Genomic DNA, 25,985 nt, shown 5'->3' with positions numbered 1-25,985 from the left:
TTTATATACCCATTGGCCATAGTATATCTCCTTTGGTAAAATGTTTAAACTTTTGACCATTTTTTATTGGATTGTGAGTTTTGGGGGAATGCATATACCATCCAAATCCAAAGGCCTGAGAACCAGAAGCACTGAAGTCTGGGAGTAGGAAAAAACAGGTGTACTGGCTCACACAGAGAAACCAAATTCTAACCCCCGCCAACTTTTATCCTTTCCCGGCCCTCAGTGGGTTGGGTGATGCCTACCCACATGTGTGAGGATTGAAGACAATCTTCTTTACTCAGTTTACCTTGGGCTTGATTGGTAATTTCTTCTAAAAACACCTTCACAGATGCACCCAGAAATAATGTTTTACCAGCTATTTGGGCATCCTTTAACTCAGTCAAGTTGACACATAAACTTAACCATCAAAGCCATCAAAAGCATAATTCATCTCTGTAACTGTTTCTGTCTGATAATTCCAACATCTGAATTATCTTGGATTCTATTGATTGCCTTAGTCCTTTACTGAGGATTATTTTTTCTTGACTTTTTGTGTCTAATCATTTTTACTTATTATCATAAATTTTAGAACAGTGTAACTGAAATAAACTGTACTATGCATAAAAATGGTACATTTCTTCTCCCAGGCCATCAGTGTGGGGGAAGGGGAGAGCTTCACTTAATCTAGTCAGGAGTTGAGCTGGGTTTGAGTTTTTAGTTTTTTGGATTTTTTTTTTTTTTTTTTTGCTATGGTGACCTAAAGTTCACCATATCTCTGGAGTTACTTGGTGCTTAGGGTAGGTATTATTTTTTAAGTATTTTTTAATTTTCCAATGAGAGCTTATATACAATATTGTATTAGTTTAGGTGTCTATAACAATCAGCTATTAGACATTTATATAACTTACAAAGTGATCACCCAGATTAATCTAATACTCATCTGACACCATAACAGTTATTAGAATATTATTGACTATATTCCCTATGCTGTACTTTACATCCCCATGACTGTTCTGTACTGCCAATTTGTACTTCTTATTCCCTTCACCTTTTTCACCTATTCTCCCAACCCCCTGCCATCTGGCAACTGTCAAAATGTTCTCTGCATCTATGTGTCTGTTTCTGTTCTGCTTGTTTATTTTGTTTTTTTAAATTTTTGGGTGGGAACTTATTTATCCAGAATGTAAATACTGTCTACTTCCTTTTATAAGACTTCAAAAATGATCAAAATTGATCGATGTACAATTAGAAAAGATTCAAATACTTAGGCAGAATTTCCCTCTTAACTCTTTCACAAGTGTAAAAAAAGTGTCAAAGGTTATAAATGGCATAAATCCAAAAAGAATTTTCTTTCTCTTAAAAAGGGAAACTGGCTAGGGACTGGCTAGGGTGGGGTGGAGGGATGGGGAGAAAATGCAGACAATTGTAACTGAATAAAAATTTAAAAAATTAAAATTCAAATTAAAAAATTAAAATTCAAATTAAAAAATTTTTTTTCAAAGGAGTATATCCAGTTCGCACAAACAATGGTACCGATGGTTCTGCTGATGCCAAGGAGTTCCTGGTCTTCTAGACCCAGGCTGATCGCTAACTTCCCCAAGTTACAACTGAGTTGCTCTTTCTAGGCTTTTTGAAGCATCTTTAAGCTTTCCCACTAAGTCCTGTAATTGTTCCATGTTGCAACTAAAACTAATTTCTGGGTGGGATCGGGAATCAGTGTTCTCTACACTTAAGGTCACCAAATATGCAGGTCTGTGTATCTTATGAAGTTGATTGGTCTTTATCTGATACTCCAAACTCCAAGAAACATCAGTTATATGAGGCAGAGATCTGCTTATACTTCCCAATAGGATTTCTAGGGAATCCTTATTATTCTGATATTCCACCCAAAACAGTTTTGTTCGCTATCAAATTTACTGCCTTCTAGATAAGTGCTTAGAGTCGATTTGTCAGCTCTTTGCTTTCCTGCTTCCAGTATGTAAGTTGCAACTGCTGCATGACAGTGTTTTAAAACCACTGAGTCGATATGTTTCAAGTCTGGGTGATCTAATAGGGCCTCCTCCGCCTGGGTGTACAGCAGGCTCTGGAAAGATGCCCAAAAGAGAAGTGTTAAGGTGTTGGAGTCAAAACAGCCAGGATTGGCCAGCATCTGGAAGCCTTTCTGCACATACTCTGAGAGCTCCATTGTGAGCATGCTGTGACCTTCGACACATGCACCCTATTTTGTTTTTAGATTCCACATATAAATGAAATATGGCACTTGTCTTTCCCTGCCTGACTTATTTTACCCAGCACAATACCCTCTAGGTCAATCCATGTTGTTGCAGATGGAAAGATTTCATTCTTTTTTATGGCTGAGTCAAATACCATTGTATATACATACCACTTCTTATGTATTCATTCTTCAATTGATGGACACTTAGATTGCGTCAAAACTTTGGCTATTGTAAATAATACTACAATGAACATATGGGTGCATATGCCTTTTAAATTTAATGTTTTGGGGTTCTTCAAATAAATACCCAGAAGTGGAAGTGCTAGGTTCCTTCTGCTGGGTCCTTTTTTGCCTCTTGTTATAGCCTTTGTTTTGTCTGATATGAATATTGCTATCCCAGTGGGTTTTTTTGTTTCCATTTTCTTTAAGTTTTTTTTTCCATCCCTTTACTTTCAGCCTATGTGTGCCTTTCACTCTGAAGTGAGTACTTTCTAGACATCATATGTAAGTGTCTTGTTTGGTTATCCATTCAGTCAGTGTATGTCTTTTGGTTGGAACATTTAATCCACTTTTATTTTTGTAATATATTTATTGATTATGCTATTACAGTTGTCCCATTCCCCCCCCTTCACTCCACTTCATCCTGCCCACCTCCTCCCTCCCACATTCCCCCCCTATAGTTCATGTCCATGGGTCATACATGTAAGTTCTTTGGCTTCTACATTTCCTTCACTATTCTTATCCTCCCCCCTGTCTATTTTCCACCTATCATTTATGCTATTTATTCTCTGTACCTTTCCCCCCTCTCTCCCCCTCCCAATCCCCTATTGATAACCCCCCATGTGATCTCCATTTCTGTGGTTCTGTTTCTGTTCTAGTTGTTTGCTTAGTTTGCTTTTGTTTTGGTTTTAGGTGTGGTTGTTAATAACTGTGAGTTTGCTGTCATTTTTACTGTTCCTATTTTTTATCTTATTTTTTTTTAATTTTTATTGTTATTCAATTACAGTTGTATGCCTTTATCTTGTTTTTCTTCGATAAGTCCCTTTAACATTTCATATAATAAGGGCCTGGTGATGATGAACTCCTTTAACTTGACCTTATCTGAGAAGCACTTTATCTGCCCTTTCATTCTAAATGATAGCTTTGCTGGATACAGTAATCTTGGATGTAGGCCCTTGCCTTTCATGACTTGGAATACTTCTTGCCAGTCCCTTCTTGCCTGTAAGGTCTCTTTTGAGAAGTCAGCTGACAGTCATGGGAACCCCTTTGTAGGTAACTGTGTCCTTTTCTCTTGCTGCTTTTAAGATTCTCTCCTTATCTTTAATCTTGGGTAATGTAATTATGATGTGCCTTGGTGTGTTCCTCCTTGGGTCCAGCTTCTTTGGGACTCTCTGAGCTTCCTGGACTTCCTGGAAGTCTATTTCCTTTGCCAGACTGGGGAAGTTCTCCTTCATTATTTGTTCAAATAAGTTTCCAATTTTTTGTTCTTCCTCTTCTCCTTCTGGCACCCCTATAATTCAGATGTTGGAACGTTTCAAGATGTCCTGGAGGTTCCTAAGCCTCTCCTCATTTTTCTGAATTCTTGTTTCTTCATTCTTTTCTGGTTGGATGTTTCTTTCTTCCTTCTGGTCCACACCATTGATTTGAGTCCCAGTTTCCTTCGCATCACTATTGGTTCCCTGTACATTTTCCTTTGTTTCTCTTAGCATAGGCCTCATTTTTTCATCTGGTTTTTGAACAGATTCAACCAGTTCTGTGAGCATCTTGATAAGCAGTGTTTTGAACTGTGCATCCCATAGGTTGGCTATCTCTTCATCGCTTAGTTGTATTTTTTTCTGGAGCTTTGAAGTGTTCTGTCATTTGGGCCTTTTTTTTTTTTTTTTTTTTTTTTTTTGGTCTTGGCGCATCTGTTACTTAGAGGGGCGGAGCCTTAGGTGCTCCAGGGGTGGGGTGGGTTAATGCTGGTGCTGCACTGTGACACTGTACGTGGGGGAGGGGCTGAGAGGGAGTAATGGCGCCTGCTGCACTTTCCACAGGATTTCAGTCACTCCCTCCTCTACCCAGAATCAAAGTGGGCCCCTCTGGTGCTGGTTCCCTAGTGGGTGGGCTTGTGCATGCTCTAGGCCCCTGTGGGTCTCTCCAACGACCTCTCCTGTGAGGCTGGGAGTTTCTCCTGCTGCCGCCCCAACACCCACTGGCGTTTTCAATCAGAGGTTTGAGGCTTTATTTCCCCGAGCTGGAGCCCTGGGTTATGCGGTCTTCTTCCCTCCCCGCCATTCATCCCGGTTTATCTATGGGTGAATGTGGGGCTGCATGGTGCTACCCGCCGCTCTACCTGCCCTGTTCTCCACCACTCTGAGTCCGGCCCTCTCAGTTCATCTGTGCGCGACTGTAGGGCTGCAGGTCTGCTAGTGGTCGGACTGCCTGCGCTGTTAGTCCCACACTCAGCCAGTCTAGGTCCTGCCACGGCCATGTGAGTCCTCTCTGCCATGGTGCCCATCTCCGCCCCTCCTACCAGTCTGGATGTATGCCTCTCTTTTATCTACTTGGTGTCCGACTTCCTTGCTGTTCGATTTTCTGTCAGTTCTGGTTGTGCGAGGAGGCACAGTGTGTCTACCTACGCTGCCATCTTGGTTCTCTCTAACTTGACTTTCATATACATTTTACTCTTGCACCAGACTATTATTTATTTTAGTTCTTATGTATTTGAGATCGATAATCTTCAAGATATTATTATGATGAGCTGATTGGTATACACAAGCTGCCAAAGGGAAAACACACACAAAGAATCTTCAACTAGTTGTTTATGACTGTTTGTTTCTGCTTTACAATTACACAATCAGTGTCACAATACTTTATCTCTCTCTGATGATATTTATTATACTTAATTCTAATTCTTGCTCTATGTATTGTGTTCCTTTTTGCTGTCTTGTATAATAGTTGCGCTCTTCAGATGTCTCATTATTTTTCCCTCTGAGGTCACATTTCTCTGGGTTTATCTGTTATTATCAACATTAATGTTTCCCTAGGAGAATAAGCTAAAAGCCAAGCCTTAAAGTATGCCCTTAGTATTGAGTTAAGGGAGATTCTTAGATGAGTTCTTCAGTGCTAATACCCTGTTTTGATCTATCCTCAGCAATTTCCCATTCTATCCCTCACACACAAAATGTGACACTGACCTTAAGTGACTTTTCTGTACCTCCATCCTAGCACACCTTTTCTCAAGAGCCACAGTCATCTTGGGATCTAATCATCTAAACCAGAGGTTCTCAACCAAAGGTGGTATTTGAAAATGTGTGAGGGAAATTTGGAGGTTGCTATGAAGATGCTGGGTTACTACACACATTTTGATCAAGGGGCTGGGGATACTAAACATACTATGGAAGAACCCCACACAATGAAGTACTGTCCCAAACAAAATGACAGTAGTGCCCCTATAGGTAGCAATGGGGGAGGATATAAAGTTTAGGATAAGCTCATTCATTTGTAAATGTAAGTTTCTCCTCTTTATCCTCAGGGTTTTCTAGTGATACCAGATGCTGCTACTACACTGCTCCTAGTTAACTATTTGGTAGATGACATGGAGAAAATTAATCATTTCATGAAGAAATAAGTTATTTTCTCCATTTGAGAATGTTTTTAAACTTTAATTTTGAAATAATTTTATAATTACAGAAGTGTTTCAAAAATAGTACAGAGTTCTCATGTACCCTTCAGCCAGCTTCATTTAATGACAACATCTTGGATAACCATTAAGCAATGTTCAGAACCAATAAATTAACCTTGGTAATTATTGGCTATTAACTAAACTACAGACTTCATTTGAATTTCACAAGTTTTTCCACTAATGTCCTTTTTTTTTGTTTCAGAACCCAACCCATCATGTCTCCTTAGTCTCTTCTAATCTCTCTGATTGCTTAGTGCTGCACTGGTTTTCATGGTCATGACAGTTTTGAAGATTATTAGTCAGTTATTTTGTAGAATGTGCCTCAGTTTTGTTCTATCTAAAGTTTTCTAATAATTAGACTGAAGGCAGGCATTTTTGTGAAGAATGCCATTGATGTGGTGTGCTCTTTTCAATACAACATTCATGAAAAAAGATATGTCTTATTACTGGTAATATTAACCTTGATCACTTGGGTACACTGGTGTCTTTAGATTTTCTCCACTGTAAAGCTACTATTTTTCACTTTTTAATTAATAAATGTACTGATGGAAAGATATTCTTTTTGCTCTTCAAATTTTCACCCTCTAGTTTTTTTAGGATTCATCATCAGACTTTGCCTACAGAAACTATCACTTACTGCGGTATTATGCAGAGAAATGAAGCACTTTAACAATGTATCTATATTATGAAAAGGAACATTTATTCTGAAATGTCTATATTTAAGTTGCTCCATTTTATTTACATTTTCCACAGGCAAAAAGGTGGGCATACACTTGTTTCACAATCATTTAACTAAAAGCATCTTGGTAAGAAAGGAGTTTTAGTTATGCTGAAGGGCAAGGCTTCTTGCAAAATTTTAAAGTTCTTCCTCATTCTGTCTTGGAGGTAAGTCTCAGCCAGGTTAGCCTGTTACTCAGTTTGGTCAAAAACTGACTGGATGGCCAGATGTCCATATTCTACTGTTCAGTTTGTACAAATCCATTAGGTTGTTCAGGAGTATAACCACACCACTATCTGAACAAACATGTTCATTTACCTAATTGAGAATCCCTAGACATGTACTCTTAGTATCACTGAAGTGTCAAAGTCAGGTGCATTTGACAAGATGCTCATGGTTTTCCTGTGTTTTATTTTCATCTTCATGGGAAACATGTTTCATGCTAACAGTGAGTAAAAATATAAGTTGTGTTTGTAACACATGTCACTGGCTTCATGACAGCTTCTCACATTTTAGAATCCTGTCCGAGAATTTGGAAGGTGAGCAAAAATCCTCCCTTCCATAATCCCAACATTCTCCAGTGCCTCACAGAGATTGTAAGTGTTGCTGAGGAACTAACTGGAAGGGCTTGGGTTTGCAACCATGTTTTTCAAAGAGGACTATGGGCATGGCAGTCATCTGAACTTCATACATTTTCTCATAGTATACCTAAAAATGGCACTGAGTCCATGACCCTCTGTTACTAGTGAATCTGAGGCCATAGTGAGCTATCTATCCAGGTATGTGCCACATCATTGGCCTTTCTCCTCCAATAACATGGTTAGCTGCAGCAACCAGTACCCTGCATTATTTCTTAGTAACATAAATAGTTCTATGCCATGTTTTCACTGCTGGAATCTGGATTCTTTTGGACTATTGCATCTTTTCTTATTTTTCCAGGGGTAGAGGCCCTCTCCTTGTACTCAGATCCATCCCATGGACATAAGACTTCCTACCATTCCTATCAGTGCAGGCTCCTTGGCAATGAGGCATATCCTGTTTGATTCCTGAGGCTACAGAAGCCATTTCCCTAATTCGGTCCCCACTGAGTGTTCTCTGGACATCTGCCCTTTGCTTTGCTTGATATTGATGGTCTGCCCACATTGCTTGGACTCTTTTAGATCCTGGTTAGCACTGCTCTTACCCTAAAGACTGATGATCTCCTGGGTTGTATATCATTGTGTAAAATCATGGCTCCATATTTCTAGCTGACTGAACTCTCATGTTTAGATCCCTCATTTTGGTCCATAAATGTAAGGGGAAGGAAACTACCCAATCAGAGATGATGATGAAACCTCACACTAGCTGCAAAGAGAGCACACTAAGGGGAACCATATACCTTGTTCCCACCAAGCTTTAGAGCTTTTGATTTTAAGCATAATGGACAACAAATATATACACCATAGGATATACCTGAACTTGGTTATACCATATGTGTTGGAGTCATGCTGATTGGGGGCAAGTTCTCTGATTCAGAGGTCAAAGTGACAAGAATCTTAGTCTCAGCTCTGTTTTGAAGCTCACTGGATAATCTGGACAACTCTTTCAAACTGTCTTCTGTACTCTCAGTTCTTTAAGTCAAGCATATCTATTATGCCTATCTCGTTAAAATGCCATGTTAATATAAATATTAATATCTATGTGACAAAACAAATTAAAATTCATATATTTATATGTCACAGAGTAAACTATGAACTTGGGTAGTTGCTGGCATCAGTTTCCTAAAGAGCAGCCAAACCAGACCCACTGCAAATATTTATTTCTTATTAGTGGCTACCTAGGACAGATTTGAACAATCATTGATCCAGTTATATATGGTTAAAACAGCTTTTCCAACTGTCATCACGTAAAGACATAAAGAATCATTGTTAAGATTAGTTTGGTAGATTACAGTCAAGGATATTGGAAGGATTATCAAAATCTAAAAGATCCTTGTGAAACAGATCTTGATTGTTGCATACACACATACACACACACACATATCTAGAAGACTTGATGGACATGTTTAACTTCCTGTGTGGGACAGCACAAATTAAACTGTGGCAGGATCCACAGTATGATCATCTACTGCTTCCTGTGGGCACTGGTGCATTTGTCCTGGGCACCTTCTCTTTCTGGCATCATTTTTATCAGGTCAAGAGCACAAATCCAGGAGCTCATCCCATTGTGCCGATGCTCTGCAAGGCCGGCAGACCCAGGCCTGCACACTGTGCCACCCGCCATGGAGCCTGGCCCCACAGACCTGCTGCTTCGGGTCCTCTACCATCTTCCAGTGCTTGTCCCACCAGATGTGCTGCTGGTGGCCAGGCCAGGCCCTGCCTTGCCCTGCCATGCAGGTGGAGCAGCTACTACACCATCAGCATTCACAGTATCAGGATACTGTGTCTTCCACAGTAAGAGCTAAGACAACAGCAACATGCTGGTGTTGGACAGTGCCATCCAGTGTACAGAAAGGGATGAGTTCTCCTACCAGGAGATGATAGCCAACTTGCTGTTCTGCAACACCCCAACATGCTGATCATTGGGGGTGGGGATGAGGGTGTCCTGAAGCAGTCCTCTGTGGAGTCTGTGATCCAGTATGAGATTAATGAGGATGTCATTCAAGTCTCTAAGAATTCCCTGTCAGGCATGGTATTGGTTACTCTAGCCCAAAGCTGACCTTCCTCGTGGGTGATGGTTTTGAGTTCATGAAACAGAACCAGGACGCCTTTGATGTTATCATCCCTGACTCCTCAGACTCCTTGGGTTCTGCTGAGATACTCTTCAAGGAGTCTATTACCAGCTCATGAAGACAGCCCCTCAAGGTGAATGGGATCCTCCACTGCCAGGGCGAGTGCCAGTGGCTCCACTTGGACTTCACAAGGACACACAGCACTTCTGTGGGTCACTGTTCCCCATGGTGGTCTGTGCCTACTGCACCATCCCCAACTACCCCAGTGGCCAGATCGGCTGCATACTGTGCAGCAAAAACCCAAGCACCAACTTCAGGAGCCAGTGCCACAGCTAACACAGAAGCAGGTTGAATAGATGCAGCTAAGATACTACAACTGTGATGTGTACCTGGTAGTCTTCATCCTGCCTAAATTTGTCCCCAAAACCCTGAACGATGTGAGCTGAGCCCAGGTGCCACTGCCAACACTGCCCAGGACCTTCGGCCTGGGAGCCCTGGACAAGACTCCCACCAGCACACTTACCAACCAGGTGTTACAGGCTCCAGGATGCTGCCTGGCCTGCCCTGCTTTATTTCAATGACTCTGGTTATATTTTGCTTGCTTGTTTGTTTTGTTGATTAGGTCACAGTTATAGGTGAGATCATATGGCATTTTTTCAAACACAGTTGTCTCCATTTTCTCTCTCTGTGGTGTTCAGCTTCCAAGCCTATACCAGCTGTGTACAACACTGTGTCTGCCCTCCGTCACTCTTCACTCACCAAACACATGTATTTATAACAACAACAAAGAATAAAAATTCCACATGGATTCAAACTCATGACTGGAAGCTATTATTTAGTTGGTCTGAGATTTAATCAATATCTTGTCTTTCCTATTGTATTTGAGGTCCTTCTGGTTCAATTCAGCAAATTTGTTGAGTATCTACTATGCAGGAGATACTGTGCACTTGAATCCTACCAACTGGATCTTGATGACAAGGATAAGATGGAAACTAGGCAGTTCAACTTTCTATGGATGGCTATCTACTCTCAATCATTCAAACTTCACCTTCATTTGCTCATTTACTTGTCAGGCATTTATTGTACACTTACTGGAATTAGACTAATAAAATCTAGGACATTAAAATTATCAAATCTAATATGAGAATTTCATTTTTACTTCCCACCTCTACATGAACTGATAACTGTAGTTTGTGATCCAGGCCTCTCCTTAAGGTGGAGCTGGCATGCCTGGCTCTCACTTTAGCTGAAACAAGCAGGAAGTTGTGGACCCAAGGTAAAAGCATGCAGACTTCAACTTACACCTATGATTTACTTTGGCACAGAGGGAAGATACCCCAGTAGTGGACTAGTGACTTCAGAACAAAGCCTTAACACCCAGCTTACCATAGTTTCTATGAATAAGATTGAACAACATCTTTAAACTATAAAGGTATAAAAAATATTTGCAAAATGGAGCAAGTTGGGGAACGGGTAACATTTATTTTTGGGTGCAGAAACTTCTAATGTCTATGTGTAAACTGAGGATCCAGGGGAGGAGGTGCTTCTAGGGAAGAATGAATTTTGTGAGATAGAAAATTTTAGAAGGGAGTATTCAAGCAAACTAAGTTTTTAAATCATTTTTTATTCTTGTTCGAACAGAGCTGTCTCCATTTCGAAACCATGACTTTCCCCCACCTCCCACTCTCCATCCTTTCCCCCTTTGATTTTGTCCATGGGTCCTTTATACATGTTCCTTGATGTCCCTTTCCCTTCTTTCCCCTGTTATCTCTCTCCTTCTTCCCCTCTTGTTACTGTCAGTTTGTTTTTATTTCAATGTCTCTGGGTATATTTTGCTTGCTTATTTGTTTTGTTGATTAGGTTACACTTATAGGTGATATCATATGGTATTTGTCTTTCACCACCTGGCTTACTTCACTTAACATAATGCTCTCCAGTTCCATCCATGCTGTCATGAAGGGCAGGAGCTCCTTCTTTCTTTCTTTAGCATAGTATTCCATTGTGTAAATGTACCATAGTTTTTTCATCCATTCACTTACTGATGGACAGGTTGGACTGATGGACTTCTAGGTTGCTTCTAGCACTTGGCTATTGTAAATTGTGCTGTTATGAACATTGGGGTACATAGGTTCTTTTGAATTAGTGTTTCAGGATTCTTACAGTATAATTCCAGCGGTAGAATTGTTGTCTCAAAAGGCAGTTCCATTTTTAATTTTTTTGAGCAAGTACATAGTTTTGGAAGACCTAACCACAGTGATCAGACAAAAAGAAGAAATAAAAGGCATCCAAACTGGGAAGGAAGAAGTAAAACTGTCATTGTCTACAGATGACATGAGAGTGTACATAGAAAACCCTATAGACTCCACCAAAAAACTACTGGACCTAATACATAAATTTGGCAAAGTAGTGGGGTACAAATCAATATTCAGAAATCAAAGGCATTTTTGTACACCAACAATGGAATATCAGAAACAGAAATCAGGAAATTCTCATTTGGTATAGCAACAACAAAAATAACGTACCTAGGAATAAACCTAACCAAGGAGGTAAAGACCTATACTCAGAAAACTACAGAACACTGAAGAAAGAAATTAAGGAAGATACAAATGAATGGAAGCATATACTGTGTTCATGGATTGGAAGAATTAACATCATTAAAATGTCATACTACCCAAAGCAATCTATAGATTCAAGACAATCTCTTTTCTCATATTTCCTTATTTCTAGTTCTGATCATTACTTTTCTGCTTAAAGAAGATGCTGTAACATTTCTTTAAAAGTTGATTTAATGGTAACGAACCCTTACATTTTTTGCTTTTGTGGGAAACTCTTTATCTCCCCTTCAATTTTTAATAATTATCTTGCTGATGGAATTATTCTAGGTTGTCAGTTCCTACTTTAAAGATGTCCTGCCACTCCTTTTTGGCCTATAAATTTGCTGCTGAGAAATCATAGAATTTTCTTTGTATGTAACTAACTATTGTTTTATTATTGCTTCCTTCAAAATTTTCTCTTTAACTTTTGCCATTTTAATTACAATGTGTCTTGCTATAGATTTATTTGTACTCATCTTGTTTGGAGTTCTCTGTTCTTCCTTCCTGGATCTGTATGTCTGTTTCCTTTTCTAGATTATTTCTTCCAGTAAAGTTCTTATTCTTTTCTTTCTTCTCCTTCTGGGATCCCTATATTGTGAATGTTTGTATGCTTGATGCTGTCCCAGATGTCCCTTAAACTATGTTTGGTTTGGTTTCTTCTTCTTTTTTTTTTTTTTAATGTCTGAATAGTTTATTTACACTAGTCTGTCTTCTAGGTTGCCAACCCATTTTTATGTATTAGTGAGTATGTTGTTGACTCCTTTTAATGTATTTTTCATTTTAGTTATTGTATTCTTCAGCTCTGCTTGGTCCTTAATTATACCTTTTAACTCTTTGTTCAAGTTTTCCCTAAGTTCCTCTATTCACCTCTCAAGTTTTGTGGATATCCTTATGATCATTTCCTTGAATTCTTTATCAGGCATATTACTTATCTCCATTTCCTTTTTCTTTTTTTCTAGAGATTTTTCCTGTTCCTTTATTTGAGAGATATTCTTATGTAAATTCATTTTGTTTTACTTTCTATGTTTGTTTACATGAATTACACAAAATAGATATATCTCTCAGTCTTGAAAAAACAGCCTTGTTTAGAAGTGACCTCTATGTGTTGGGTCGTTTGGCAGGCTGGCTAGAGTTCAGTAGGTGCCTGTGGTGTCTTGGGCACTAGTCTACAAGCTGAAGCAGCTCTGGGCAGGAAGGCCAGGTGCTTGTAGTAATGCTCTATTGATCCTCTTTGCTCCCTTTGTTCAGAACCTATATGGGTTCAGGTAATGTGCCCTGGGGACAATCTATGGGGACCTTGTAGGTAGATCAGAGAACTGGATAGAGTTCCCGCCTGCTCTTTCAAGGTAGAGGGTGACTTAAACAATGACAATCACCAGCACTTCCAACCCTAGAAAATTCCTTATGTTCCCAAAGAGCACCTGTGTCTCCCCAGCCTTCTTTATACTCTCTCTCTCTCATTTGTTGTACAGAAAGTAGTCTTGTATAGAAGGAACATCTGTGTAGGCTGTATATTTTGGGTAGTTTAGGTAGGTCAGTTGGAGCCAAGCAGGTGCTTATGGTACCTGGGGCACAGGTTTACTGGTCTGGAGTGGCTACAGGCAAGGTGGCCAGTTGCATGTGGTGACACCCTATTGATCCTACTTGCTCCTTTCTTCAGATCTAAAATAGTCTGTAGGCAGTGTGGCTGGAAATGCACTGTGGTGACCTGAAAGCTAGGCCACAGCACCTGAAGAGAACTCTCACCTGTCTATTGAGGTGGAGGGGGGCATAAACAATGGCACTCACTAGCACCTCTGTTACAGAGAGTTGTCATGGCTCCAAGAAAGCTCTAAGCAGCCTTCTCTATTCAGCCTCTGTCTCTGATTTGTTGCTCAGAAACTATTCATTCTGCCCTGTCATCTCTCAGGAGTAACTGCTCTGTGTATATACATATATTTCAGCATGCTCATGGGAGGGTGTAACTTCAGCATCCTCCTATGCAACTATTATCTTGAACCCTGTTTCCTGATCTTTAGGTCCACCTTCAGATTAATTTCTGTGTTTGTCTCTGTGGGTACAGAGATTATGGAAAACTTCAACACTATAAATATTGCCAAATGCAATAGTAAGTTCTCTCTATATTTGATGGGTTGTACTTAGTACTAAACTCACTTAAAGGACTCTATTTTCTGCTGAACTTCTTCACTATTACAAGTACTATTGGTATTCCACTTATTGAGCTTGTCTGTGGTGGGCCAAGATACAAGTTACTTAAGTGAATAAATGACTGAAATCACTAGGATACCATAAACCTGTTTTAGTAACTGTAACTCCCGTCATTAATCTATTTATCAAGCAAAAGATTACCTGCCCATTTAACACAATAACTTTCAAAAGTTAAAACTCTCTCCCAGTTGACACCTAAGTTTTTACCTCCACATACCACCACCATCAGCACATTCCACATCACAAGATTGTCATCTAGAGGTTTCCAACCTACCATCTGGGAGTCATTTCATTACAATTTCCCTTTCTTGGGCTTTGTCACCTTTCAAACTATTTTAACATACAAAATAGCACTTCTATATCTAACATTTATTAATTCCTCATCAATATATTTGGCTCCAAACATACTGGGAAATCCCCAAATGAAATGATTCAAGACAGAAGCTTTTGTATCTCTGCAAGTTCAGCTTCCTAATCACTAATAAACTTATTTGCCCTGAAGCATAAATATGCACGTAGAGGTATAAAATGGAATTTTCACCAAGGATACAAGTACACTGATACCAGATGTTAAAATAGTAAACTACTCTCTTTGGTCAGTGTATAATCACTGCACAGGACTACCAATGGCTCCTTCACCATCCTAGCCAACTCAGTCCCTCAGATTCCCAGACTCTTCAGTGACTAGTGGGATAATATCTGGCCCATCTTGGACCTCTAGGATGGTATTCCAGCCTAGAGCCATTTCTTTGTGGTCTGGCCAGGTTCCAAGCCAAACTAATTATTCATTTTTTAAATATCACCTTGCATTTAACTCAAAAGATTTACAGTTTGATGGTGGCATTTAAGGCACTGTAATAGTATATGACAAGCTTAAGGGTAAAGTGGGTTAAATAATATAATAATTGAGCTTCATTACTAAGCAAGAATTGATGGCTTTACTTTCATAAAAAGGCAAACAAATACTTCAATTTTACCCAGAGGACCTATTTTCTGGGAGAAAACATGTCCTCTCTAATGAATATTAATGTGTATCACTTAGAAAATTCATACCAGAGAAAAATTTACTGAAAAATTACTATTCCATTAAGAGGATGGTGCTTCAATAAGACTTTTCTACCACCTGCATGCCCTATTAAGAGCATACTTAGAAAAAATAATAGGTTCTTAAGAAATACTGGTGGATAATATGATATTTTGGAAGGTCTTCTCCTGCTGATAGTTTGGCAGAAAAAAACAGTTTCAATGAAAAAGAAATACAAGTTTGGAATGGCATCCTCAATCCCCAGTGGACATATCTGGAAAGACACATGGAATCCTGTCTCTTATAGTTGGGCTCCAATTGAAGTGAAAGATTGCCTGAGAAGAAAATGTATATATCTAATGGGAGATTTCACGATATGCCAGTGGATGGAATACTTCAAAGGCAGTATTAACAGTATGTCTCAGTCTAAGCCATTATTCATGTCCTTTCCAAAAATTCTTTTTCATTTTAAAGAGAAAAAGGAATATGGGAAATGCTTCTTCTTTTTTATATTTCTTAATCACAACACAACAAATCTTTTTATAAGATATTGTTATCTTTCCTTTAAAGAATACATTTATCTGACTAGAAGGGAGCCAGTGTAGAAAAGGTTTACTACATCCCTATTCCTGCAGAATTCACACTTCAGTATGCTCGGAATTCACCCAGCATACACAGAAAATCATCATTGGAGCTGAAAATAACTTAAGTTATTATATTATCCATTTTCTACAGTTGCCATGATGATTAAGAGTATGGATTCTGGATCCAGATTGCCTGGAATCACAATCTGGCTTCTCTATATCCAATATCTGGGTGACCATGGGCAAGTTACATAGCCATTGTGTCCCCCAGTTTCCTCATCTGTAAAATGGAGATGAAAATAGTACCCTTCTGGTAAAATGAGGTAATATGTGCAATGCATTTAGAATACTTTTTGCTACATAGTAAGTTCTCTTTGATGGAAGCTATTATCACTATTATGATATGAAATGACCCATGCCAGGAACAAGGTAACAGCTTTGCATCAGGTAGGCACAATGGTGAAAGGCATGGGATTTGGAGTCTAACACACAAACTGTGCCACTTAGAAGTGGTCATGTTACTTATTTTCTATTTCTCATTTTGTTCATCAATCAACCAGGAATAATAACAGTATCTGAGGTAGTATGAGGTAATATGTGTAAAATATTTAACATATTGCAAGGCACATGGGCACCTAGAAAATGCCCAGTAAACAATAGCTTTTGCAATTATTATCATTAGTTAATGTTAGAATCAGGGCTACAATCCAGTTGCTAGAATCCAAATTTAGTTGCTCTTTTTCTTAAACCAAGAGTGCACCAATCATAACTCAGAATCTACTAGTACATCTTAGCACTTGTACCTGAAAAATTGTCACTGCCTGTCCCCCTGCGCCCTGGGCCCTGGTTTTTATCACAGAGGACAGTGCAGCTGGTGAGGGTCCACTCTGGATTTCTTGACATGATACCACATTTGTGTACTCAAACTTAGAGAGTAAGCTTACCTTCCCAATAAAAAGGGAAAATCTGTAGGTCCTTGGCTCCAAGCTATAAGTGGAATTCCCAACAGAATGGGAGAGTTTTAACTGTGACCTGTGGTAAATGATTGAATTTGACAGGGCCTCAGTTTTCTCATCTATAAAATTAAGAGTCTGGTGATAACCTTTAGCATCACATTCCATAACAGTGGATCTCTTAGGTTATAGAAAGTACTGAATTTCTGAATTAACCTACCTACCCTCTTTGACTAATTTTTTACATTATGGTAACAAAACATCTATTTCACATTCTGTTAAAAAATTAAATTCTATTCCATTAGTGTGCTTTGGAAATGGAAATTAAAATAAGCTGGAAGCAGAATAAAGAATATAATTCTGCCATTTTCCTCCAACCAACCCTCCAGCATCTCCATTTTCCAACCTTACTGGATTAAGACTTTAAATGTAGCCCTTTACTTCATAAGACAGCACATGTTACAAAACGTTAATAAAACACTCTTTCCTCAGAAGTTCTAACTACAGAGGACCTGGCCCTGAGAGTTTGATAAGAATCACATTACCAATGAAAAAATGAAAGAACTTGGTTTCATTCTATTCACATTATATCATATTTTCAGAAGTTTTAAGATTGTGTAGACTATTTTCACAAGAATTGGGAGAAACTTCAAATTTAAGAGCAATTTCTATTACTTATTAGCTGTGTAATATTGAGCAGGTCATTTTCCTCTTGATTTTCTTTTCTATAACATGAAAATTAAGTGTGTGTGTGTGTGTGTGTGTGTAGAGGGAGGAGAGAGTGTACATGCTTTGAGGTAAATACATATATTGGTCCAAATAAATGCTTTGTAAACTGGAAAGTCCTTCAGAAATGAATAATAAAACTACTACTATAGATGATGTACTTAGTAGCATTCCATGCATACTCATATGTAAAGGAAACACAGGAGTATAAAATATAATTCCAGTCTTAAGAAACTTTACAGAGTGTTTGGGGAAATGAGTTTACTTGTTTTTAGAAATGTAAAGACATCAATTAGTACCTTCTCTACCCTCAAAGGAGTTTAGTCTGTGGTTAATTTACAAAAATAATATCTATAAATTGACATAATATCTTCTAATGCTTACCATCTGCAGTCCATTTGGTTCTTCGTGGTTTTACAAGGGGGCATATGTAATTTCTTATTTGTATAACACTTTTGATTGCTCAAACACTTTTCACAACGATTTCTTCATTTAAATCTATAATAAATCAGCCATGATTAACTTATTCAATTACAAACACCAAATCTTTTCTTCTGTCCTTTTGATCTTTGTAATTTTATTCTCTTTTCATTTTGGGACTATTTGTCATCAGCTCTGAAGTCAATGGATCTTCATAAATCTGGAAAATTTCAACAGCAGCTTGCTGTGCACTTGGATAAGAGTATCACCATCCAGTGGCAAAAACAAGGTAAGTCCTTGATTGGATCACTGACCTATTCAGTTAAAGAGATCAAGTACATCCCCAGGTATTTGACAGAACTGGAGGAGAAAAAAATACTGTCACTGGTATTTCTCTGGGCTTGCATTTCAGACCCTTTCCCATTGATGTTTTTATGTGAAAGGCTCTTGACGTGCATGAAGCTGTTCAATGTCTTTTCTGAGAAGTCCAGACACTATGCTTATCATTAAAACAGAGGACATCAGGGAGATGCACAGTGATGTGGAGAAATCTGATGACTTTCATGGTTACATTCAATATCTTGCCATAAAGGACATTTTCCAGGATCTCAACATGGGCATCATTGATACCTGGGATGTAACAATTGTATATAGCACAAATCATGTCCATCTACCTCAATCTGTAGTAAGACATCAAATTAAAATATTATTAAACTGTATTTGCTAAATAATACATACCTCTGAAATTCATTCACTTAATTAAGAACATTTACTGTTTTCTGTCATACCAGATGCTGTGTTCAGCTCTGAACTCCCAGTTAACATCAGATAATCTGCACAATGGCTGATTCATAAACCACCCCATGATCAGGGTCATGCCACTCTTTACAAAAGGGAAGTCAAGACACCTAATGGTTAAAACTTCTCTATAATTCATAAAAATTCAGAACAATATAGTCATTGTAAAATAAATATTTGGAAAAAGAAGTTCCATTTCCTTATTTCTACCATTAATACAAGTTCAAGATGATTTCAAAGTGGGAAGAGAAGACTTGTGAGGCAGTTCTCCAGGTCCATAGTCCTGGAGGAGAAGCAGAACTCCAAGCAAGGCCTCCAGGGCACTGAAAACCTCTGACTTTACACTACCTATAGGAATCCCACTGCTAGGAGAGAAAAATCTTACTTGATAGAACTTATCCTGCAGGAATATAGGATAACGCAGGAGAAAGTACAGTAGAATTCAGGGAGCTGAGCTTCAGTCCTTTTGTAGCCCTTAATTTTATAATTTTGAATAAGTCACTTCAGCTCTGTGGGCCTCAGTTTTCCAAACAAAAGTTTAGTCTAAGCTTTGTGATTTTTAAACCTTGCTATGTGCAATACTGGGTGCTGTAGTGGTACTTCAGGTACTGCCCTGGGGACAGAAATTAGCAGAGGTGCTCAGGGGCAGGGTGGGAGTTCTGCCCTGCCAGTTAGAACAGTAGCCATTTTTACCTAAGTTTGGACTGGGTTTCTCAGAGGACTTTGGTTTGAAACAAGCTCCAGTACTTAAAACATGTTTGAAACCATTATGCAGATAATCAACCACATTGTTTTCCATAATCTACACATGTAGTTTAACCTTTTAATCACTCTCACTTGCATTTTAATAGGCTTTCCCACCATGAACAGCGTGGCTCAGTTGGTTGGAGCATTGTCTCATAAACCAAAGAGTCACAGGTTTGATTCCTAGTCAAGGCATTGCCTAGGTTGTGGGTTCAGTCCCCAGTCAGGGCGCATACCAGAGGCAACTGATTGATGTTTTTTTTTCTCTCTCTCTCTCTTCCTCTCTCTTCCTCCTTTCCTCTCTCGCTAAAATCAATAAGTGGGCATAGGTAAACACGACTTGCTTACATGCACTACTGTAATAGGGTGCAGCTGGGGGCCCCAAATAGGGATTTGTAATGGGGTCCAGAACTCGGGGTGTCCAGGAAATATTAAAATATGGGATGTCCTCACCCCCACAATTCTGAACTGGGGGATGGGACACATGGAGCAGGGCCATTGAGAGTTGTTGAGCATAGTAACAGTTTTACAGATAACTTCTAGAATGGTCATTTAACATATCTATAGCCTTTAATTGGTTTCATAGATATATTAAATAGCTGTGGCCATGATTTGAGCCAGGAGGTGGAGTGACTTCCACCCAAGATGTAATTGGGAGGCAACTCCTTCTGGTTACAGAGCCTGCGTAAGAGCTTGGAGATGATTGGCTCCACACCATAGGGCCATGCCTGCCTGGACTTACTATGGCAGCCCAGAAAACCTGGAAAAAAAACCAGGAATGCTGGCAAGTGTAGTCAATTGTGGTAAGAGGCAGAAATGGGGCTGCAGAGGAAGATTGGCGCTGGGGTTTAAACACAGGTGCGGCAGCCATGACAGAAGAACCACACAGCTCTGGCGGAGAAGAACCATTGGCTTTGGGTCTCCCTTTGCCATGCAGCTTAGGAAGCCAGAAAGCAAGATGTAGCAGGAATGCAGAGCTCTCTCTTAGCAGTTTGGAAGAGTGCAGGAGAGACGCTGTGGGAAGGAAAGGGATGAAAGGACTTTTACTGGTCAGCCATGAGAAGGTGCCGTGTGGTTTTGGATTAAGAACTGGAGATCCCAGGGACACAGCTGATGGTGCTGGGAACCGAGGGAGGCCTGCCAGCCAAGCATAGATTACTGGGAAGAACCAGGGGCTACCTGAGCCACAGACCTCTATTTCTTTTCTTGAGATACAGTACTCTGGACCAGACAAAGGGGGGAAGGAAAGACTCTGTTTGTGGGTGCTTTAAGGGACTTTGGGATTTTAATGAAGACATTAAGTCATTACTCTTAAAACTGTATAACTTTTGAATAAATAATTCCTTTCCTTTTCACCAATCTCTGACATGGAGAGCTATAATTTCCTGGTGGTGCGCAAGGTGAACCTAGTACAAGGGACCCCAGGAGAAGGGGAGGAGGGGTCCATTCGGTAACATTGTATGGCCCCTTCTCTGGTAGCCAATCAGGGAAAATCATGGGAGACCACATGTAGTAGCTTTAAAGTAATACAACTACTTGTACATGCTCAGTAAAAGCCCACCAAAACTACCCAGGAAGGATACACCCTATAAGAATAGAATCCCTCCAGCCCATGAGGTCAATCTCTGCTTGGAGTTGGCCTGCTCCCATGTTCTCTGCTATAAACTCTGGGTGTTTGGTTCAATTCTGTGTCCCGATCACCAATAACCTGGTTACCTGTGCCCATCTGTAACACAACCACATCAAAATCACAACTAGTTTATAGAACAACCATCACTCAGAACTGGCAGAAATCAAGTTAAATGGAAGTCTGACAACTACAGAATTAAAGAAACCATATCCATCCAGACTGGTTGAAGGGGTGGAGATGTGGAATGGGCTGGTCCCACATACATGTGTGATGGCTAAAACTTTTGGAGGGATATCTTGGGAGTTAGGAGTCCCAGCCCCACACAAGATCCCCCAGACCAAGGTAACAGTGCCAGAAAGATAAGTCCCCATAACTTCTGGCTGCAAAAACTATCAGGGATTGAGTTGGTGGAAGAAAGTTCTGGAGTCTCATGCAGTTCCTCTTAAGGAACCCACACATGGACTTACTCAGACTTCCTCCCTATGAGCTCCAGCACTGGGGTAGCAGCTTGAAAGGCACCAGTGGCATGCAGGAGGGAACTGAAATGTCTGGCATCAAGGCAAGAGCTGGGAGACAGCTTTTTCTCAGACAGAAAGGCAGGTGGAGCCACAGAGCTGGCAGGAGGGTACCATATCTGAGACCCCATAACCTGGCTAACACTGTTTGCCCTGCCCTGGAGATCCCCTGAGGCTCCATCCTACCCAACTTACAGCTGTTAACAGTAGCTTTTCCGTATGAATGGCTGGTGTTGGCTCAAGCTTTACAACTTCCTAAATCCTTTCAAACAAGCAACAGCTGGCCTCAGAAAGCCCCCAGCTCCAGTACCTCTTGCTAAGAGGCCCCAGGCATGGCATTAGAAGCAGCCAGCCTAGATTCACAATTGACTTTGCCTGGGAATCTCCAAGCCCAGCACAAGTAGCAACCATCTCAGATTGCTCTATAGCTCACCAGGGAGGTCCTGGGCAAAACATTAATGGGGGCTGACCTTGGCCTGCACCATCCAGCAAACCCAAGGGCCTGCACACCCAGTGGACAGCTATAGACCACATTGGAGCACCACCATCCTGAACAGCTGATCCTCCATGGAGGGTAGAGGTTGGTGGTTAGTGATCATAGCCATCCTTGCAACTGACTGGCTTGGATAAATCCCTCCTATTGACCTGCCAACAGAAACCAACACTCAACTACAAGAAGAGGGTATACTCAGCCCACATGAAGGGTGCACCTCAAGTACCCAGCTTGGGTGATAGGGGAGCCTATGCCACTGGACCATACAGGACACCTGCTACATTATGCCACACTACCAATATGGAGAGTCATAGCAGCTCTACCTAATACTTAGAAACAGACACAAGGAGGTTGCCAAAATGAAGAGACAAAGAAACATTGCCCAAATGAAAGAACAGATCAAAACTCCAGAAAAAGAACTACACAAAATAGAGATAAGTAATCTATCAGATGCAGAGTTCTAAACACTGGCGATACAGATACTCAAGAAACTTAGTGAGGACCTCAATAGCATAAAAAAAATCCAGTCAGAAACGAAGGATACACTAATTGAAATTTAAAAAAAAATTTACAGGGAAACAATAGAGTGAATAAAGCCAATAATTAAATCAATAATTTGGAACATAAGGAAGCAAAAAACAACCAATCAGAATAACAAGAAGAAAAAGAATCCAAAAATCAAGGATAGTAGAAGCAGCCTCTCGGACGACCTCGAGTGTTCGAACATTTGCATCATATGGGTGCCAGAAGGAGAAGAGAAAGAGCAAAAAATTGGAAATCTATTTGAAAAAAATCATGAAAGAAAACTTCCCTAATTTAGTAAAGTAAATAGACATACAAGTCCAGGAAGCACAGAGAATCCCAGACAAGATGAATTCATAGAGGCCCACTCCAAGACACATCTTAATTAAAATGCCAAAGGTTAAAGATACAGAGAGAATCTTAAAATCATCAAGAGAACAGCAGTTAGTTAGGAGTTAAGAGGATACTCCTCTTAAGGCTGTCAGCTGATTTCTCTGTCCACTAATTTCTCAAAAGAAACATTGCAGGCTAGAAGGGACTGGCAAGAAATATTCAAAAGTCATGAAAAGCAGGGACCTACAGACAAGATTTCTCTACCCAGCAAACTATCATTTAGAATCAAACGGCTGATAAAGAGCTTACCAGACAAGAACAAACTAAAGTTTATCATCACCAAATTATTATTTTATGAAGTGTTAAAGGGACTTATTTAAGAAAAATAAGATCAAAACTATGAACAATAAAATGGCAATAAGTACATACGTGTCAATAATTGAATCTTAAAAACAAGAAGAACAGAGACAGAATCATGGATATGGAGAGGGTTTTCATGGTTGCCGGATGGGAGGGTGATGTGGGGGCATGAGTGAAGAGGTGAGGGGATTAAGAAGTACAAATAGGTAGTTACAGAATAGCCATGAGAATGTAAAGGACAGTATAGGAAATGGAGTAGCCAAAGAATTTACATGTATGACCCATGGACATGAACCCTGGTGTGGGGATTGCCTGAGGAAGAGGAGGTTGCTGGGTGGAGGGAAGCAAAGAAAGAAAAATTGGGACAACTGTAATAGCATAATCAATAAAGTATTTAAAAATATACGTAAGTAAATAAAATCAATAAGCATTTTCTCTGATAAGAATATAAATAAGTAAATAAAAATTTTAAAAATATGCTTTCCCAAAACTTGTCAATAAAAGAATGTTTGATAGAAGATTTCAATTGAATAAGGCAATATAATTATTATAAAGCAATTTGGTATCATATTCCTTCTTAGTTTTTCCCTCTAAATCATGCTCCAGATACCACTGGGCCTCTGACCCACTCTTGCCGCATCTAGGAAAAAACCAATTATAATAGGAATCTTAAATCTCTTTCTCCAGTTGCCTCTGGGCAAGGGATATTAAATTCTATGCTTATTTGCCTATGAACCACAGTTTATCGTCCAGTGCCCAGTAAACACTCAGATGGTCAAAATCATGTGCCAGGAACTGTTTTTGTCTTTGGGTTTATTTTGGTCAAAAAAACATGGAATTCTCTGCCATCAAAGAATTTCCATTGTAATAAAGAAAAAAGATAAACAAAAAAGATATAAATTCCATACTGGTAAAGTAGTATGGACACAGTATATAACAGGGTGATATGCCAGAGAGTTACTGCGTGGTGGCAGTGGAGGTTCCTGGTTAGAGCACTGACAGACAGCATCTTAGAGGAGAAGGCATTTCAAGTGATGCAGACAGAGATCCTAGAGTAAAAAAAATGACAAGCACAAACCCCTGAGACATGATAGAGCTTGGTTTATTTAAAGAACAGGGGACCATTATGCCTGGAGTATTCTCAATGAGGGAAATATGGAGGGAGAAGTTAGAGAGGAAGGCAGGGGCCAAATTACTATGGCATTGTAGCCTATGGGAATTTTATCCCAATAACAATGGGAAGGTGAATGGATAGAATGGATTCTTAGACAAGATGGATAAATACTGCTAAGAGAAACAAAGAAGTAAATATTCCCAGGGAATCATTATCCAGAGACAAGGATGTTAATGAATATACAGTACTGAGAAGAAACAGAGAAGATGAAGACTTTGGATGTGGGGGGACGGGGGAGGGATATGAACTTTACTTACCCACTGAAGTAGAAATAATGTCTGTACAAATGTTTGTTACTATAACTTCTGCATCACAATTAAAATCCAAACAGTTTTTATTTATTTTATTATTTATTTTTATCTGTTACTTTTCTTTTTTTCAAACAGTTTTTAAAAATAGAAAACTCAATCAAAACCCACTACTTCAGAATCAATAGCTTCTTTGAAGCCACACTTAAATACGGTTAAGACTCAAATGCAGAAATTTGGTTGGTTGGAAAACTAGTTAAACTTCCAACTTGCTGAAATAGAATTACAAAAAGGCAAGAATGTGCTTTTCACAGAGGTAGTCCACTGGAATCACCAGCACCGGACAACTGTCAGAGTATTTAGGGTCCTGAGGTAATGAGAAATCCCAGCATCCTTTAGACAGACTTCTGTTGACCTTTCTTCCCAGAGCTTTGTGGATGTGGGAAACGATACCACCAGCAGCAACTGTAGCCTCCATGAGAGTCCAATTCACCTCCACTAATAGCAAGTTGCAAATAACAAGGGATAATACACTTTACCTTTAAGTCTTTTGATGCTTTTCCTACCAATGCAAGTACATTCCTCTGCAGTGAGGTACTACGCAGTGGCTGCACTGTGCACCACAGCAGTAGCTCCCACACGTCCAAGACTGGTCGTCCTAGATTTCAAGTGTCTAGCAACATGGCCCACTGGAGACTGCAAGCCCGTGCTCTGTGAGCAGGAAACCGCCTTTGTCTTGGCCTTTCCGGAGTCTTTCTCAACCTTATCGCCAGCCATTTCTAATTCTGCTGAACCTCAAACAAGCAAGGCAGGAAAAGGACTACTCAGACACCCAGCAAGATCTCACCGCCTACTCCATCGCACGGAGATTCAAACTGCTGAGAACATGAGGAAATTTTTTAAATTACATATGAAGATCTTTCCAAGGAGCGTGTTTCAAAGGTGATATAGTCTAAGAAACCAGTTAGTGCTGAATTCTTAAAGTTACAATCTTTCTTGTCATGTGTTAGTCTGGATCCAATTAGGAGGTAGAAACCACACAGTGGACTAAACAGGGGAAGTCTGAAATAAAACTATTAAACTCTGATACACAAGTGACTGTAAGATATAAGGAAACCCTATATGGTACCCTTAGGGTGAAGCCAGGTTATCAAGGAAGGAACAGCTTAGAAGGGACCTTCCCCAAGGCTGGGAGTCAGACCTATTTGGGGAAGGTGTAGTTCAATCCACTGGATAACAGAGAAGGTGGCAGGTTTGCCTAGCACATAACTGGTCTGCAGCGACCCTCTGTACTGCGGGCAGAGAAATGGGTAACCTGAGTGGGTGGGGAAGCCAGACACAGAGGAGCTATGCAGGGACCTGCACTG

The 25,985-nt window shown here is 39.8% G+C and overlaps 1 protein-coding gene and 3 pseudogenes across 1 annotated transcript; 2 read left to right on the top strand and 2 right to left on the bottom strand.

Annotated features, from left to right (window-relative positions):
- Positions 1–1,566: 1,566 nt before the first annotated feature.
- Positions 1,567–2,167, bottom strand: LOC112314410 (COMM domain-containing protein 3 pseudogene; annotated as a pseudogene).
- Positions 2,168–8,742: 6,575 nt separating this feature from the next.
- LOC112314240 (spermidine synthase pseudogene) lies at positions 8,743–10,372 on the top strand (annotated as a pseudogene).
- Positions 10,373–11,959: 1,587 nt separating this feature from the next.
- Positions 11,960–22,953, top strand: NXPE4 (neurexophilin and PC-esterase domain family member 4). Its single transcript, XM_024570938.4, is given in 5 exon segments — positions 11,960–13,993; positions 15,317–15,532; positions 17,995–18,147; positions 18,150–18,275; positions 18,278–22,953. Coding segments are annotated over 5 exon segments (909 nt in total). The 5' UTR covers positions 11,960–13,830; the 3' UTR covers positions 18,529–22,953.
- Positions 22,954–22,976: 23 nt separating this feature from the next.
- On the bottom strand, positions 22,977–25,691 carry LOC112314337 (histone H2A.Z pseudogene; annotated as a pseudogene).
- Between the last annotated feature and the right edge of the window lie 294 nt (positions 25,692–25,985).

Source organism: Desmodus rotundus, chromosome 5, assembly GCF_022682495.2.
Source record: "Desmodus rotundus isolate HL8 chromosome 5, HLdesRot8A.1, whole genome shotgun sequence".
NCBI lineage: Eukaryota > Metazoa > Chordata > Mammalia > Chiroptera > Phyllostomidae > Desmodus > Desmodus rotundus.
Note: the sequence above shows the minus strand (reverse complement) of the source record. Positions and strands in the feature narration are given on the sequence as shown.